The sequence below is a fragment of the Geotrypetes seraphini genome, chromosome 15, assembly GCF_902459505.1.
Source record: "Geotrypetes seraphini chromosome 15, aGeoSer1.1, whole genome shotgun sequence".
Lineage (NCBI taxonomy): Eukaryota > Metazoa > Chordata > Amphibia > Gymnophiona > Dermophiidae > Geotrypetes > Geotrypetes seraphini.
The window spans coordinates 3,086,137-3,105,284 of record NC_047098.1 but is presented as its reverse complement, the minus strand read 5'-3'; the positions used below and the strand labels follow the sequence as shown (position 1 = coordinate 3,105,284).

Below are 19,148 nucleotides of genomic sequence, written 5' to 3'. Positions count from 1 at the left end.
CACTTGGGGCAATTAATTATTCCTGAATATATATTTGGGTGTCCAAAAAAAAGAGGACAGATTGAGACATCTGGGTTTTACTTCCATTGAAAGAAATGGAAGAAAAACCCAGATGTCTCAATCGGTCCTCCTTTTTCTGGAACCATATGGTAACTCTACCTAATGCTGCTTGATCACCCCTGTTTGTTTTGCTTCCATTTTTTTTCTCTACTGGAATACTGTGTGCAATTCTGATCGCTGCACCTCAAAAAAACTATGTAACAGAATTTACAGAGGACAGAGAAAGGCAACAAAAATGATAAAGAGGATGGGATGACTTGCCTATGCGGAAAGGCCTCTTCATCTTAGAGACGGCTGAGGAGAGATATGATAGAGGTCTATAAAATACTGAGTGGATGTGAATTGCTTGTTTACTCTTTCCAAAAATACTAGGACTGGGGGGGGGGGGGGGGGCATGCAATAAAGCTAGTAAGTCGATGTCCCGCAAACGTTTTGGCACTGGGTCCCACTAAACCCGGTGCCGTGGCTGGAAGGCATCCAGAAATGCACGGACATCGATGTGATGACAGGTGCCGCGTATGGAAGGCACCTAGAAATGCAAGAACATCGATGCAATGACATCACGCGCATGCACAAAGGTCCCCCGGCCGGACCCTGAACCTGTTCCTTTGTCAAGAGATGCTGGCGATGAGAGTCGTTGGCACTGGCTGACAGCCTTCAGGACATGCCTCACGCCTCCTCGTTACCGACATCTCGCTGCACACTTGGAATCTGCCACAGCACACAGTTTGCGATACACTGTACTAAGTAGTAGATTTAAAACACATGATAAAATATTTAACAACAGTTTGTTTTTTTCTGATCTGAAGAAGGGTTACCTTCAAAAGCTCATGATAAAATGCATCGTAAGTCCAATATAAAAAAATCTGCAATAGAGTAGACACGCTGGATGGTGTGAATAACATGAAGAAAGACCTGGCGAAGCTTGAAGAATGGTCTGAAATTTGGCAGCTAAAATTTAATGCTAAGTAATGCAAGGTCATGCTTTTGGGCTGCAGAACCCAGAGGGAACAGTACAGTTTAGGGGGTGAAGAATTGGAAGAACGGGACTTGGGTGGGATTGTATGTGATGATCTTAAGGTGGCCACATGGGTTGAAAAGATAACATGAGAAGATGCTAGGTTGCATAGGGAGAGGAAGTCAGGTTCAGTATGGAGTGTGGGCAGGAGGAGCATTAAAACCCCTTTCTGATATCTGTCACAGTAGGGCAATTCTTATGCACTTATGATTCCCATATCTTGGGAACAGAGAATGAGACGGGGGCCTAATTTTTCCCCGTTCCCGCCGGCACGAGCCTCAAACGCTTTAAGCTCATCAGTGCAGAGCAGCGCGCGCGCGCGCCTTTCAAGCAACCCCCTCCCTCCGAAGAGCTGCGCAGGCGCAGCAAAAACCCGCCCGACGACGCAACCGCTCCGCGTGCCAACCGTCTCAGCGAGCTGGCCTTTTCCGATTGGTTCTGGCCCTGAAGGGGCGGTGCCCTGCTTGCTGCATTCAGCCCCTCCGCGACTGAACAGAAGCAACTGGCTCGTCCCTTCCGGGGAGAAGGGCGAGCGAAAGCCAACCAGGTTCCGTGACGTCGTCGGTGACGTCAGAGGGGACGCGATGGAAGCCGATTGGCTCGCGCTGAGGAGGCGAAGATGGCCGCTGTCGCTCGCTTGCTGCCGTTGCTGCTCGCAGCTTTCTGCTCGTCGCCTCTGCGCGGAGCTTTGGCAGCCGGGCGCACGCTGGTGCTGCTGGAGAATATCAGCCTGAGGGAGACGTACTCGCTCTTCTTCCGGAGCCTGACGGGTGAGGGGCGTTTCTTAGGGGGAGGCTCAGCTGGATGGCCAGAGGACTCCTTAAGAAGGCCAGATTGAGAGACTTCCTTCGCTGAATCCTCCACTGCCCCAGGCAGTATAGAAGGCCCAGTCCCTTTCCCTGACGTCATAATGCCAACATCCCAGAGCTGGTGTTGTGACGTCATCATGCCTCATTCCACCAATGCAGTGATGTCGCAATGGCTCCATTGTTCTCGACTTGGCTCACTTCTGACATTGTATTGGAGGAGAGTGTGGTGCAGTGGTTAGAGCTAGGGCAGGGATTTCAAAGGCCCTCCTCAAGGGCTGCAATCCAGTCGGGTTTTCAGGATTCCCCCAATGAATAGGCATTGAAAGCAGTGCATGCACATAGATCTCATGCATATTCATTGGGGAAATCCTGAAAACCCGATTGAATTCCGGGCCCTTGAGGACAGGCGTTGCCCATGTCTGATCTAAACAGTCAAAACAAACAGGATGTCATTGATACAGTTAAGGGGAACGGTTAATCAGCTGGCTGGGTTGGTGGGCAGTGGGGAGAAGGGTTATGGATTGAAGGCTATATCAAAAAGGTGGGATTTCAGTCTGCTTTTAAACAAGGGAAGGGGTTTGGTGGACAAACTCGGGTACTTTATTCCAGACATAGGGGACAGCTAGATCAGGGATCTCAAAGTCCCTCCTTGAGGGCTGCAATCCAGTCGGGTTTTCAGGATTCCCCAATGAATATGCATTGAAAGCAGTGTATGCACATAGATCTCATGCATATTCATTGGGGAAATCCTGAAAACCCGACTGGATTGCGGCCCTCAAGGAGGGACTTTGAGACCCCTGAGCTAGAGCCTCAGCACTCTGAGATTGTGGGTTCAAACTCTGCACTGCTCCCTGTTACCCTTGGCAAGTCACTTAATTCAACACTGCCCTGGGTACATTAGGTAGATTGTGAGCACACTGAGATAGATAGGGAAAATACCTGTATGTAAATTGTTTTGAGTGTGGTTCCAAAACTACAAAAAGACTGTACGTATACAAACCCCAATCCTTTTCCCCCTATTTTTATAGCGCTACCAGATACACACAGCGCTGTTCATTAAACATGCAAGAAAAGAATTTGCTTAACCATGTTTGCTGTTGTATTCTTGTGATTTATTAATTGACATTTGCAGAGAAGAAATTGTTTAATTATGTAGATTTTATGATATGGGTTGTTTTTCTTACGTATGTTTTAATTGATGTAAGCCATTTAGTTTTTTCCAAACGGTATAAAAAAGTTTAAATAAATAAAAGGAGGATAATGGAAGTGTAACCTTGGTTCGTACCAACAGAAGCAAGTGGGGTTCTTGCTGTTGGCTGGGTATTCTCCAGTACATAGGCAGTCATTTGATCAAGCAACTGCTAGATTGTTTAATTATTTGTTGGGATTTATTAGCCAACTTTATGAAGAGATTCACCCAAGGCATTTTGATATAAAACTTACAATTTTGTTAACTGCTTAGCAGTAGTAAAGTGATCAAACCTAAGTATAAATACAATCAGTGAGACAAACTTGGAGATGGTAAATTGAATCCTAGAAACTGGATTAGTGTGTTTATTTCTGATACTATTTCATTAAATAGTACATTAGAACAATCATATAAAAAGAATGTTAAATGTTAGAGTACAAATGATATCAGAATAGGCAGCATAAAAAAATTAATATAACATATATAAGATGCTTATAATGTCAGTGTGATACAATGAAACATCTAAAGCAACCAAGGAAGCAAGTGCAATTGACACGTAGACAGACATAAGAATATAAGAATTGCCATCTCCGAATCAGACCCTGGGTCCATCAAGTCCGGTGATCCACACACGCGGAGGCCCCACCAGGTCTATCCTGGTATAGTTTTAGTCCCCATATCACTGTATGCTTCTCAAGGGAAATGTGCATCTAAATCCTAGAATGGTGGATTCTGCAATTACTTCCTCTGGGAGAGCATTCTAGGTGTCCACCACCCGCTGCGTGAAACAGAACTTCCTGATATTCGTCCTGGACCTGTCCCCCCCTCAGCTTCAGTCTATGTCCTCTTGTCCGTGTCACATTGGACATTGTAAATAACTGCTTTCCCTGCTCCATTTTGTCAAATCCTTTCAGTATTTTGAAAGACAAGTGGGGAAGACAAAGCCATTGAGATAAATGGGTATCTATATTGAAGGCAGATTGTACACACAGTTGAATTAGGAATGAGGAAATAGTTTTAGTTACATGCTATATGCCAAATGAGGAATGAGTGTACAGTCGGTTGATTAAAGGCTTGGAAGAAGAGCCAGGCATTCAGCTGCTTCCTGAAGTAGAGGGAGTCTTGAGTTTGGCATAGCCCTCTCAGGGAGTGAGTTCCAGAGTGTGGGAATTATTTTGGCTGCCCAGATTTATGGATATACTCTGGCTAAATTAAACTCGCTTTCAGCTGCAGGCTGAAAATTGGCCCCATAGATCTAGAACAGCTCCACTTCTAAGGTTTATTGGTGTGTATTGCAAAACTTGGTGGCAAAACATAGAAGATGATAGATGCTTCTAGGGGGAAGCAATGTAGCAAAAGACCTGGGAGATTAAACGTTTTAAATTATTAATTTGTGTCACCTTGTTTAAAATTTACTGCTGTGATGCATGATTTATTATTTTCTATTAAATTACAATTGTGTATAACTTCTGGAATGCTGGTTCAAATTGCCTTTGACTTAGTGTGATTTTCAGCAAGTCACTTTTAACATCTTTTGTCTCCATTAATGAGGTGGCGATTTGGTAATAATAATAAAAAGATGGACCTGCATCCAGATTAACTATTAAATGAAATCTAGATCAGTGGTCCCCAACCCTGTCCTGGAGGACCACCAGGCCAATCGAGGTTTCAGGCTAGCCTTAATGAATATGCATGAAGCAGATTTGCATGCCTGTCACTTCCTTTATATGCAAATCTCTCTCATGCATATTCATTAGGGCTAGCCTGAAAACCCGATTGGCCTATTGATCCTCCAGGACAGGGTTGGGGACCACTGATCTAGATTGATGGTGCTAAGACTTAAACCCATGACTGTTCAGAGCTCTGGTTAGTCGTAAGTCTTGAAACTGGGGTACAAGGTAGTGTTTGATTAGAACTATTCTAGATCTAGGCAGCTGATTTTCGAGTGGCTAAATGAAACTGATTTTCAGCTGAACATAAATCTGGTCAGCCAAAATACAGCAGCTTTTATTTGAGCCACTTAGGGTCCTAAATTTAACCAGCTAGTGCAGAAAAATTGGCAATTGTGGGATGTGGGGTTGGTTGGTTGGGGGGAAGAGTTAAATACCCCAAAGACAAGCTTAAATGTAGTTACTTCCACAAAAAGAATGCATCTTTAAATCCCTTTACTCCCTAGAACCATCCAAAAGTTTGAAATAGTGAGCCAGCATAAAGACACTGATTCATCTCCTACTGGCTCAACACTGGGGAGACCTGTGAAGAGGCAAGAGAGGAGATTAAGACAATTTTTTTGTAGTATTTACATTTCGGATCCTTGAAGCCAGGTTCCTAAATATTTAGCAGTTAAGACTTGCTAATTTATTAAAGGGGCTGATTTTTTTTTTTTTTTTGTATTATGATCTGTCTTTTTTGCTGCAGAAAGAGGATTTGACCTTTCCTTCCGGACGGCTGATGACCCTAGCTTATCTCTCATTAAGTATGGGGAGTTTCTTTATGACAACCTTATCATCTTCTCCCCATCTGTAGAAGGTATAGTGAATTTTTTTTATATAACTATATTTTGGGCCTATGTTTGATGTTCTCTTCTGTCTCACTAGAAAACAGGGCAGGTGGTCTGCAAAATCCAAAGTGGTAGTCAACGAAAAGCAGCACAGCCAAAAAGATGTGTAGAAACCAAGTTCAATTTTATTCTGCAGACATCAGATAAAACTCATCATATAAAACCTGACACAGGCTGTGTTTTGCCCACATGGGCTGCATCAAGGGTTAATAAAACTAGAAAACAATAACTAAACAGAAAACAAATCATATGTATAATCATCAATATAGAAGTTACTTGTCTTTTAAAGAAAATTTGCACTTTTGCCCTCACTAAACAGATTTCTTGAGGAGATAGACCTAGCAATGCTTATAATATGGTAAAAAATCTCATCATCCTTGACCGCTACCACTGTAAAAGTACTAATAAGAAACAAGCTGAGCCAGTTAACTTTTCCTTATAATAAAGTTAACAGTGATGTGATAAAGACGAAGGAGAGTCAATCCCTGATTTTGCCCCTCTCCCTCTCCTACCGATCCTCCATCTTCTCATGTTATGCAGTAAAGCAACCAAAATTGTTTCCATACTATAACCAGGGCAGAATCTCAACTGTGTAGGATCTAATCTCTTCTTTTCCTCCAGGATATCTTTTAGGCATTGCAAGTATAGTCTCTGGCCTGTGTGATGATCTTCTGGGTTTTTTTAGATTTTGGAGGTAACATAAATGTTGAGACCATCAGCACTTTCATTGATGGAGGAGGAAGTGTCCTTGTTGCAGCCAGTTCAGATATTGGTGAGTAAGAATTTCTCACAAGTGAAAGTGACTTGACCAGGTGATATGTCCAAGATTTCATTTTATTTTTAAATCATTTAAAGTTCTGCTCTGTAAACAAACTAAGTAGGCTCCTGCTCACCTCGTTTGTGCTGTGTCAGAGCATGATGGCAAAATATTCAAGTTGTGCAATAGTTTTAAAAATCTTAAAAAAAAAAAAAATTCTTAAAATATTTTCAAAATAGAAAGACTTTAAAATCTTGCTATTTACCACAAATATACACCAATAGCTTCTCTCTCCAATGTTGTGGGCTGGTGGCTTTCTTTCTTCTGCTGATAAGGCCTGGCCCATCCCCATCAGCAGTAGATTCAACTTTTTTTTTTATTTCCCCCTTCTGCTAATGAAGCTTTGGAAATATCACCAGCCTGTAATCATTCCTGCCCTATTAATATTCTATTTCTTTTATCATCCCTCCAGTCTGGCACAGAATGAATGGCATAGGAGTATAAACCCATCAGTTCTGTGCCAGACTGGAAGGACTAAAAGAGAGAAAATTAGCAGGTAAGAACCTAATTTCTTCTTTACTGGCTGGGCTCAGGAAATCATGCCTTCTTTTCTGCCAACCCTTTTGGGAGGGAAATCACTTCCTCTGTGGTCTGGATACAGCTGTGGCAAGGAAAAGAAATGGTTGGAAAAACAGAGCTCCCCAGGCTAAGCCTATGCCATGGTAGTGATATGGGGGCTCTTGCTTTATACTCCTGCCAGAACAGCTAGTGATGTTCTCTGAGAACTAGTTGTTGTTTATGCATTTTCTTTGGCCAGCCTTTCTGACTTTGTATGTTCATTGGATGTACTTTCAGGTGACCCTCTAAGGGAGCTGGCTAGTGAGTGTGGTATTGAGTTTGATGAAGAGAAGACAGCAGTCATCGATCACCACAATTATGCCACTTCTGACCCTGGACAGGTAAATGTGCTGAGCCAAGTGTCTTAGGCAGCCTGGAGATCTTTGGGGCTCTCACATAATACCTCAAGGTTAACCTCGTGGACACTTGGCAAGTTCTTGTTGCAGGTTTCTGGGTCTTGCTGCGTCTTTGTCAGGTAGAAACTGACGTTTCAGCCACCATGCTGTGACTTTCTTCCGAGTATACTGTGAGGTATGCAGTTTGTCTTTATAAACCCTAAGAGAACATATAACCCAGCTTCATGGGGAGAACATCTTAAACTCGCCAGAGACTTTCCCATTCTATGGCGAAAAGAGACCAACTGATTTTCCCACCAATCAAGTGAATGGAACCACTATTTACAAAGACAAACTGCAGACCTCACAGCATACCCTGAAAAAAGCCACAGCATGATGGCTGAAACGTTTGTTTCTATCTAACAAGATGCAGCGACACCCAGAAACCTTTGGAAACCCTGAGAGAACTTGGCAAGCATTTCTCTGGCCCTCTCTGCAGCTGTGCATGTGCTGCTACCCTGGCAATAACCTACCCACCATCTGGGTTTTTCACCTGCCTCTGGGCAAGGACTCTGCCCTACATAACCTAGAGAGCACACACAAAGAATGACACCGTGACAGAATTTGCCGTGTCCCTGTTCTGTGGGAATCCATCCCGTGTCATTCATTAGTGTCTCTCTCAACCTCAGTCCTACACCAGCATTCTTCAATGCAAGGCTTGAGGGTCAGAGACTGATTCTTCCCTCTCTCCTTAAAAGGATGGCATGGGGTGGTTTCTCACGGTTATCTGTAGAGACGGTGATAGTTCCTAAAAAAGTTGAGATCAGTGAGCAGACATGGATACAAGAGTATCAATCTAAACAGTTTAGTAGGATAAATATTACAGTGAACTGTAGGTTATAATGAACAAACAGGAGAAGGAAGAGAATTACAGTAATATGGTAAATGATGGCAGATAAAGACCTGTGTGGTCCATTCAGTCTGCCTAACAGTCGCATTCATTTTTGAGGCAATGTTAAACCAACAATCCAGTAATTGTTCATTCTACTGAGATAGGCAAGACCTGTTCTCCAGCTATATGAATGTGGTTAAAAATGTACATTCTTGCTGCTGCTCCATATACTGCTGCACAGAGGCCATAGAAGTCCAACCATCGGCCCACTACTGGAGATGCCCTCCAAGTTAATTCCAGCCTATCTGAGGTTTTCTTTAACTAATCTGTCTAACAGTTCATTGCCTCCAGTTCCCTAATCCCTTCCTCTGGTCCTTTGCTTTCCCCCCCCCCCACCCCCCCACACACACACACTTTTAGCTTTTTCTATTGCTTGTGAGTATGAGTGTTTGCTGTCCTATTGTAATTCTGTAGTCCTTTCCTCTGCTTGGTGCAGTTAAAAGTGGTACAGTATAGCAAGTTAGAAAGAAAGAAAAATCTTCACGTGGTCCTCACACAGGTCTTCTCAACTGTACTGTTTAGTTCTGGGCTCCATCTCTGGAGCTGGCGCTGTAAAACCATTGCAAACTCAAGGCAGTGGTTTACTGACCAATGATGCTGCTTAACTTCAAAATGATCATAGAATACTGGAATATTGTGCCTTCCTGGAGAAACGCAGGAAATGCCTCTATTTTGAATCTCAGGCAGTGACATCATATACTTGGGACAAGTCAATTTTTTGAAGTGGTGGTGACAATGGGCAGCTTCCCCTTCTTAAAAAGAGTGTGTGAATTTTCTTCCATTATTCATATATGCCTGCCTCACAGTAGAGCCAAAGTAATTTTCACAGGAAATTAGAGACGCCTAATCTCATAGAATCAAAGCACTGGGGGATGTATTTTTGAGGAACAACTTGACATATGATGATATGCTGTGGAAGTCAAACTGTTCTGTTTTTTCCCTCTGAAGCACACGCTTATCGTGGCGGATGCTGAGAATCTGCTGAAGGCTCCTACCATTGTGGGGAAATCTCCCCTGAATCCCATTCTCTTCAGGGGAGTAGGGTAAGTGACATGATGCTGGCTTGATGGTCTAGCGCTCTTTGTCTTTGTGTGCAAGCTCATGCGTAGAAGTGCTGTGATGATGATGATAAGATACCAGCCTTCAAGATGAGAAAGGTCAGTGCAAGCAGTAATCAAGCTGCTGATTTGGGTGGTCCAGTACACTGCACTGAACCCACATTGCTGATCCCAAAGAGAAGAATTGTCTCCTATCTCATTTGTCCTGCCTCTTTCTGCAGCATGGTGGCGGATCCTGAAAACCCTCTTGTACTGGATATTTTGACGGGCTCATCCACTTCTTACTCCTATTTCCCTGATAAACCAATTACACAGGTAAGGAGCCGGTACTATATTTATTTACTGTCTGTTTTTAACAGAGATGCTACACACATTGTGTACAGATAAGCTCCTTTTATCTTTACCCTTCTCCTCCACTGACAATTCCAGACTTCGTTTCTTTTGTCTAGCTGCCCTGTATGCCTGGAATAAGCTACTTCAGTTTGTCTGTCAAGCCCTTTCCGTTCCCTTGCTTAAAAGCAGACTGAAAACCCACCTTCTTGTCTTAACCTTCAATCCATAACCCTACTCCCCTCTGCTTACCATCGTAGCTAGCAGATTGACCATTCCCCTCTTAACTGTATCTCCACCCTGGCATCCTTTTTATCTCCTTTGTGACGCTGTACAGCGCTGCGTAAGAAATAATTAATAGTAGAGTAAAATGTAAACACCTAGCATTTTAGGCATGCTTTAAAAACACATGGCTAAAAAACATCATTGTATTTAATGCTTTCTATGATGGAATTTATAAAAATTGATCAATATATAACAGACAATTGTTCTATATAGTAAAAACTAGTAAGAATGAATTGTGTGTTTTTAATATGAAAAACCTGATTTAAAATATTCTGTACCTTTTTAACCTATGAATTCCATCCAGTCCTGAGGGTTTCAGGATAGCCTATTATATGCAGATCTAAATCATGCATATTCATTTTGGATATGCTGAAGATCTGACTTTAACCATTTGAAGTCTCAGCTTTCTGAATAAACGGCCTTGTTGTATTCCAGCAATCAAAATCACTTCCTCTCTTTCCCCAGTACCCTCATGCTGTGGGGAGAAACACCCTCTTGATAGCAGGTCTTCAAGCCAGGAATAATGCTCGTGTCATCTTCAGTGGCTCCCTGGATTTCTTCAGTGATGCTTTCTTCAACTCAGAGGTGCAAAAGGCCATCCCTGGCTCTGAAAGGTATTTTGTTTAGATTGGGTTTTGAGGAGGGCAAGGTCTTTATCTTGCACAGCAGTTCAGGAGAGAACTGTAGGTTTCACCCGTATCAGGAGATAAGGGGGTTCTGATAAGCCGCTGCTCTGGTGTAATCTTAATGCCCTAAATCTGATCACCTGTCCTCTCCCATCGGTCCTGGACTATCTTTTACACCTCTCTAATTCTGGTCTCAAAACTACTTCTTTCAGAGTTCATCTCGGTGGTATAATTGCATTTCATGCACTGCTGGATAAGAAACCTTTATCCGTGCAACCTTTAGTCTCCGGATTCATGAAGGGCCTTTTCCATACTAAATCAAGACTCCTCCAGTTGCTTGAGACCTTAATGTTATACTTTCAATTCTGATGAAGCCTCCATTTGAACCACTCACTACTTCAGCTCTCAAACATCTAACCTGAAAAGTGGTATCCCTAATCTGCATTACTTTGGCTTGAAGAGTCCGTGAACTGCAAGCACTGGTGTCAGATCTACGTTAAACAACATTTTACCATGACAGAATGGTTCTCTGTGTTCATCTGAAGTTCCTCCCAAAAGTAGTCTCAGAATTTCAATCAGTCTACAGTTCTCCCTATCTTCTTTCCAAGATCACATTTTCACCCTGGTGAAAGCAGTACGTCGCACATTAGACTGTAAAAATGCGCTTGCTTATTACTTAAATTGAACCAACCATCTCCTTATGGCTGGAAGATTGTATCTCATTGCTTTGCTCAAGCTGCACCTAAGGTTCGAGCTATAGCCACTTCAACTACTATCTACATTTCACTCCCATTGAGGACATCTGTAAAGCAGCTACATGGTCCTCCACACATACATTCACATCCCACTACTGTTGGAGAATCGTTCCTGACGGGATAGTTGGTTTGGCCTAGCAGTTCTACAAAATGTATTCTCTGTTTAATTGCCAACTTCACTCCAACTCTGACTCCTAGTAGCTAGGGAGTCCTACATGTTTGTCCTAGGATAAAGCACACTTACCTGTAATGGGTGTTATCGGAGAACAGATATTTTCACAACCTTCCCGCTTCCCCTAGTTGGCTTCTTAGCATTTTTACTAAACTGACAGTCTTGCAAGCCGATGTCGGGTGGGAAGGCTCCAGCGCATGTGAGATACGGGCAGTCTCAAAGACCTTCAAAAGGTTTAAAGTGGCAGTACACTTTTTACACAGTCTGTACGGGGGTCAGTGGATGACGTCACCCACATGTGAGAATATCTGCCTGTTGTCCTCTGATAACATTGTTACATGTAAGTAACTGTGCTTTTTGAATGGAATCATATCTTTCACAGCCTTGTGGGGACTATGATTGCAAGGCTGAGGAAGGAGGAGCCCTGAGGCTGAGATTGATGAGAGTTAAGGGACGAATTCCCTTAAATTGCAAAACAAGATTCATGGAGGGCAATTTTGTAAAAGGGTGCAGACACCTAGATTCCTTCATAGGATCCTAACAAAATGATGAAAGTATGATCACTTAGGCCAGTCATACAGCTGGTGTCCTTGGGCCTCTGTAACTTTTGTGTATAACTGTGGACACCATTTGATAGAACATAATATTGGCATTTTGTGTGTGTTCTGGACAGAATAACCCTATGGTGCAAGGATCCCGGCCTTGATTCCAAAAGTTTGTTTATGAAAAGTTTTAACCGCACTTCGGTTTGTGTACAAAAAAATATAAAAACAAGAAACATAAAAGAACGCCATATCAAATAGGAAAGCAAGAAAAAACAATAGAGAGAGAACAGAAATGATATAAATTTAAAAAAAATTAATTCAAACTAAATCTAAAAGGAAAATTTTGTTTAAATAGTTTCAAAAACAGGATCCCAATTTAGCAAACTTCTTATAAAAATGCTAAACCAAAAAGATGCTTCTTAACCATTGATTTGAATTTTACATAAGATAACTCAGAATGAATTATAACTGGGAGACTGTATTGGAAAGTCGAAAGACCAGGAGGAAACTGCTGAACCCATCCCCTCCCCCCCCCAAAAAAAAAAAATCAGATTGCATCAAAAGTGCAAATACAATTAATGTAGACCTAGGGTGATTCTGATCCTGTTGACAAACACATCTCTGCTTTCTGTGAATTTGCTCTTCTTGCCAGCTTTCTGCTTTGTGCTTAGGTACGCTCAGACTGGAAACTACGAGTTGGCAGTAGCTTTGTCTCGCTGGGTGTTCAAGGAAGAGGGGGTACTGCGGGTTGGACCCGTGACCCATCACCGTGTGGATGAGACGTTCCCGCCCAATGCCTATACAGTCATGGATCTTGTGGTAAGATATCCAAAGGAGAGCGACATGAATTTCCCAACATGAAGAATAGAGGTAGGAGTGCCAAAAACATCTGCGAACCGAGTAACCCAATAAAAGTTGGATGGCTCAGATAGAGATTTTGCTTTTATCTATTCTTTGTTTCTAGAATATTGTGTTGTGTGGTTTTTTTTTAAAGTTCTTATCTTTATTGAGCTTTTAGTGCAAACAGGTTCCCATCTTCAACTAGCTCAGCTTTCTCATGATAATAGGAGCATTACTAAGGATATAAACAGAATAAGTAACAACCCTCCCCCCCCCAAAAAAAATAATAAATCCCAGCAACCCACACCTTCAAAAGTACACAAACACATATATAGAGTGGAACAAGTTGCAGATGGGTAAGTCAGAATTAACAAAGCTGGGGAGTCTGCACAGACCTGAAACTATCTAGACCTGTCCAGGTAAGATTTAGTGGGGAAAGAGTGAGGTCCCCCCAAAATAGGTCCAGGGAGCCTCAGGTGAAGGTAACAAGCACTCTTCCTGTTTATACTTCAATAAATAGAACTTTTTACCAAAGGAGCTTGAGTCGAGCTCCTTCTCTGCAAAGCCTCATACCGGCCCAAACACTCCGCAATATGTACCTTGTATTTATATATTGGATATGGAGAAGACCACCAGAAGTGCACATTGAGGTAAATGCAGTCATAACAGCCAAGAGTTTAGTACCTCCTTCCAAGAGATCAAGGCCATTCAGGGGAATGGGCAGGGCTAGACTGGAGCGCAAAAAGCCTGCTCCTGCCTTGTGCGCCGCTGGCCGCAAGATATGAGGACGCAGCCTTCCAGCGAGGCAGGGGCAGGACCATGGAAAGCTCGCTCCTGCTGATACACTGCTGGACCATCAGAATTTAAAAAGGTACCGGAGAGGGGGATAAAAAATTGTTAAATTCACTCCATAATACGCACAAACACTTTTTGGGGGAAAAAAGTGCATCTTACATACAGTAAATCTTTTTCCATTGGTTATATATATACAGTAAAGGAGAAATGCTCAAATTGTGCTCTGGAACACACACACAGAACTGAGCCTAGAGATGGTCAGGTAGCGTACCTTTACAAATGCCTGACTTTGTCCAATCCACGATCATACCATGAGTGCTGCACTTTGCTTTGGCTACACAGTGCTGATGGACAGCATTTTGCATTATGCAGGAATACAGCATTGTGATTGAAAAGCTCTCCGATGGTGAGTGGGTCCCATTTGATGGAGATGACATCCAACTGGAGTTTGTCCGCATTGATCCGTTTATCAGGACTTTTCTCAAGAAAAATGGTGAGTTTCAGATGTGTTCTACCAACGCTATTTTTTTTTTCTTTTTAATAAATCTTTATTGATTTTTTTTAAGGTCAACAAAAGTGCAGGAACGTGTATATATACATTAATCAACAGGTTAAACACTTATAATCATAATCAATAACATTGCATAAAGAATAAATCCCCCCCTTTCCTTTCATTATATTTCACCAAGGATTAAGACAAAGCAAAGAGATAGCCACCCTCCCCGGATGTGTGTGCAAATATCAAACACTATTTAAAAATATTAAAATGTAAATCACATCAATGTCGTGGGTGTTTTTTTTTTTTATATTCTTTATTCATTTTATATTTACAATCAAGTGTACAGAAAATAATAACAGATTAACTTAATAATACATCACTTGAAATACCACACATGTTCCCAAAATAAAATTTATCCCCTTCCCACCCACCATACTAATATCAGTTAATACATACAATATAATAAAATCATTCTTGCTCTTCATATCGAATATTAAAAAGTCAACCCCCCCTCCCAAATCTTTCATTTATTTAAAATCAGGGGAAAACGAAAACTACTCTTTACCATAATTTATCAATGGCCCCCACACATCCTTAAACTTATTAAAATAACCTTTTTGAACAGCTAACGCTCTTTCCATTTTATACATGTGACACATTGATGTCTTACGAATGCAGTATATTAAGCGTAATAAACTTAAACTTGTCTGAATTTTATTCCTTATCTCCCCTCCCCAGTATGGATAAAAGTGCATTTGTTTGTTTATATATACACATTCCATCTAATATGCCACCCTTCTAAGAAAGGAAAATCAAAGTGGTACAACAGTCAAGCCATATAAACCCCTAAGTCAAGTCAAATAAAATAAAACCAAACATACCAGACACATGCTCATTTTTGTGTACCTTCCATGTCGCTGTGTGTCCTTGAGCATGCCAGCCACTTATGACCCTGCTCCCTCCCATGAGAAGACAGTACATGTGTCTCTGTATACTCCTCCTTTTCTGACCAGTGGGCTATCTTTAAATTATTGCCCAAATATGAAAGCTTAAATGTATCTGCAGGAGGCAAACATCTGCGTTTAGGGGACGCTAGAAGCCTTAGTGGTAAATACAGTGTTTTACCTGTAATGGGGGATCTGTGTAGACCTCGGACTAATGCAGATGTACTGAAAGTGATGTAATCCAACAGCTGCCCTTTCAGATCAGTTTCCCAATGCTCAGTGAAATGGCAAATGTTCTTCCTGTGCTTCTCTGCCATCCCCAGCCTGTTAGGTTCTTAATGAAGCTGGAATGAGATCTGCGGCAACCATCTCCATTCCTGAGGCAGTACTGTCTTGAAATTCTCAGTCTGCATCATAGTTGTGGTAATCATTCTGCATTCAGCACATTTGCTTCTTCAGCTGTCAGCCAGAGATTGTTTTTAATAGTGAGCTCAGATCTTTGATAGTCTGCAATTATTCATTCAAGATTGCCTTTTTCTAAAGTGGGGGGGGGGGGGAGATGATCTATGTTCTTGCTCATATTCTAATATATGGAACCAAGAGACACCAGACCATGGGAGGCAGTCCGACTCCTTCTGTGGTCAGTGGCAAAATCGGACCTTCAGTGCCAGGGCCGTATGCGGCTACAGGCATTGAATTTGTGGTCTAAATGCAGCCATAGTAGCCATAGCCAGCCAAGCTGATATTCATAGTCTGACCATAGTCATAGCAGCGAGAGATAGACCCACCTAAATAGCAGGTCTGTCTGGCCGATAGACTTAGCCGGTCAGCCAATGAATATTGGCAATTAGCTGGCCAGGAGCAGGTAGGTAGGAAGAGCCTTGTCAAAAGCATGTAGGTTGTACATGTCATTTCTTCCAGCCTTCTTGTGTTAGCCATGCGTAATTGCAGCTCTCTTTTCTAGGTGGCAAATACAGTGTGCAGTTCAAGCTACCGGACGTGTATGGTGTCTTCCAGTTTAAAGTGGATTACAATCGACTGGGATACACACACCTCTCCTCCTCCACTCAGGTAAGTGCTGAACTGTCAAATGATTTACTACACATAGCTAGGCGAAGATGAATAAAACATGATCAAGGCACCTCAACTGCTCCTGAAGGGAGGGAGTGTTCACTCACGTTGTGTATTAAGTCTAGACATCAACACCTAATGTAAGTTGTTCAAAATGAAATGTAAATTGTAGGAAATGATTCTTCTCCTCTTAGACCTTGCTTTCTGCCATTTGCAACAGATGGGGTTGAAACAAGACACACCAGATTTAAAGTCATTCTCTGAGGCCCAGCAGATTTGTGGTCAAGTTTGAAGAGGGTCTGATCTGTGCGTCTCTGTTTTTCTAGGTGTCTGTACGTCCCCTGCAGCACACACAGTACGAGCGCTTCATTCCTTCTGCATTTCCATATTATGCCAGTGCCTTCTCCATGATGTTAGGTCTCTTCATCTTCAGCATTGTCTTTTTGCACATGAAAGAGAAAGAAAAGTCAGATTGAGGGCCAGAGACCTCATCCTTCATCCCATCCCGGAAATGATGGCGCTTGGGCACCGGTATGCATGTGAGAGGCACCAATCTTCCACTAAAGGAGGCCAGACTTTTCTTTCTGAGACTGGGACAGAGATTGGCATTTGGTTGGATTTTTATTTTCTCCACAGGAAAGCGGAGGAGATGTGGGCAGATCCAGTATGAACACTCCTTTAGCTTAGAGAAGCCTTAGGAGGCTCCCCTGAACATGCATGGGTGTTCCTGTACTGGTAGGTGCTTGTGTTCTCCTCCTTGGTCTCTTATTTTTTCTTCTTCCTTCATCTGGGCACACACCTCTCCTTTTCCATTTCAGTTGACATTTTTGGGTACCTCATAAGGGAAAAATACACTGAAGTAATTTGGAATTTCATTAAATATTTTCTATAAGTTAACACCATTTTTCTATCCCTTATTGAAACAAAAGGATGGTAGATGTAACAGAATTATTTTTGTATTTACTAAATAAAAGGTTTTCCCCAGGCTATATTTCCATTGAAATGTTGTACAGCCAAGTAATAAAAAAATAATAATTTATGACTTGGTATACTTTCTTTACAAACATTTTTGTCTGATTTTATTGTTTGTATTTTATTTATTTTCTTCAAAGTACAGTTTTACTAGTTAAGAGCCAGGTGTCCTAACTAAAGGGAAAAATCCTGTTCTGTGTGTGGCTCCAGGACTCTTTATGGCTTATGGTGTACAATCTGTACCATTAAGGTGGCCTCCCTTTGCATTACCTCTTCCTTAATAATGTGCTGCAAACATTACCTTCACAAGCTTCCAATGTGGGGCAGTAGGCTCAGTCAGCAACAGGGATATAATGCTTTAGTGCAAGATGAAATGAGGTTGGGGCCTGGAAGGAAGTTCTTAAAATGAAATGCCATAGCAGTAGTTTTAAAGCGAGGACCACTGATAAAAGGAAGAAGGAGCTAAAGTTTGCATGAGGTCTGGAATTATTGAAAAAGACATGTTGGAAGCCTGGATAAAATATATTCTGTTCATTTAAGATTGGAAAAAAAAAGGTCAAAACGATAGCTGGCATGATTTAATGATGAGGTGTTGAAAAACAAAATTATCCCAGGACAAGCAGGCAGCATATTCTCACATGTGGGTGACGTCATCCACGGAGCCCCAGCGCGGACAGCTTTTCAAGCAAACTTGATTGAAGTTTCAAGTTTGCACACTGCACCACGCATGTGTGTGCCTTCCTGATCCACTAGAGGGCGCATACCCTCCTCATGGTCCTCAGTTCTTAGTTTTCCGCTGAGCCAGAAAGACCTTGTCTCTCTTCTCTGCGTTCTTCTAAGTGCCTTTCTGGCACCGCGGCTTCTTTATTTTGTTAGGGAGTCGCTGTGCGTTTGTTAATTGATCGTGTATTTCTTTGTTTCAAAAAAAAAAAAAAAAAAAAAGAGGACTTTTTATTGTGTTTTCCTCCGGCAGGCCCTTCTTGGGCCTCAGCCATGCGGCTAGGCCTCATTTGCCTGCAGCTGTATTTTCTTCTTCCCTGGCCTCTCTCTGGGCTCACCTCGTGTGAGCAGAATGGCCGGGACCCTCTTTCCTTCGTTGGAATCGGACTGTGCAGCTTCGATCCCCGGTAAGTTTTTCTTTCTTTCTTTCTTCTAGGTGCGTTACCTCGGTAACGCCACCGGCTGAGTCTCAGGCATTCCAGGCATCGAGTGCGATCGTGCCCGCCTCTACGAGACCTTCAAAGCGTGCCTCCTTTCATGGGAATACTCATATCGAGGTTGCCCTTATGGAGTGCACTGCTGCACCTTTATTACCAGTTTCATTGGTACGGTGCCGACTTCTGAAACTCGATGTGCCTCGACGTCGACTGGAGCTTCGTGCCTCGACGTCGACTGGAGCTTCGTGCCTCGACGTCGACTGGAGCTTCGTCCCTCGACGTCGACTGAGGCTTCGTGCCTCGACGGAGGCTTCGTGCCTCGACGGAGGCTTCGTGCCTCGACGTCGACTGAGGCTTGGTGCCTCGACGGAGGCTTGGTGCCTCGACGGAGGCTTGGTGCCTCGACGGAGGCTTCGTGCCTCGACGGGGGCTGTGTGCCTCGACGTCGACGGGGGTTTCGTGCCTCGACGGAGGCTTCGTGCCTCGACGGAGGCTTGGTGCCTCGACGGAGGCTTGGTGCCTCGCCGTCGACTGAGGCTTGGTGCCTCGACGGAGGCTTGGTGCCTCGACGGAGGTTTGGTGCCTCGACGGAGGCTTGGTGCCTCGACGGAGGCTTCGTGCCTCGACGGAGGCTTGGTGCCTCGACGGAGGCTTGGTGCCTCGCCGTCGACTGAGGCTTGGTGCCTCGACGGAGGCTTGGTGCCTCGACGGAGGTTTGGTGCCTCGACGGAGGCTTCGTGCCTCGACGGAGGCTGTGTGCCTCGACGTCGACGGGGGTTTCGTGCCTCGACGTCGACTGAG

General features: G+C 43.1%; 1 protein-coding gene across 1 annotated transcript; it reads left to right on the top strand.

The window, feature by feature from the left end:
* Window positions 1–1,604: 1,604 nt before the first annotated feature.
* On the top strand, window positions 1,605–17,257 carry DDOST (dolichyl-diphosphooligosaccharide--protein glycosyltransferase non-catalytic subunit). Its single transcript, XM_033922093.1, has 11 exons — window positions 1,605–1,848; window positions 5,495–5,605; window positions 6,322–6,408; window positions 7,249–7,352; window positions 9,247–9,341; window positions 9,578–9,671; window positions 10,437–10,585; window positions 12,741–12,888; window positions 14,077–14,197; window positions 16,112–16,218; window positions 16,545–17,257. The coding sequence occupies exons 1-11, from the start codon at window positions 1,698–1,700 to the stop codon at window positions 16,692–16,694; spliced, it is 1,317 nt and encodes a 438-aa protein (XP_033777984.1). The 5' UTR covers window positions 1,605–1,697; the 3' UTR covers window positions 16,695–17,257.
* Window positions 17,258–19,148: the final 1,891 nt, after the last annotated feature.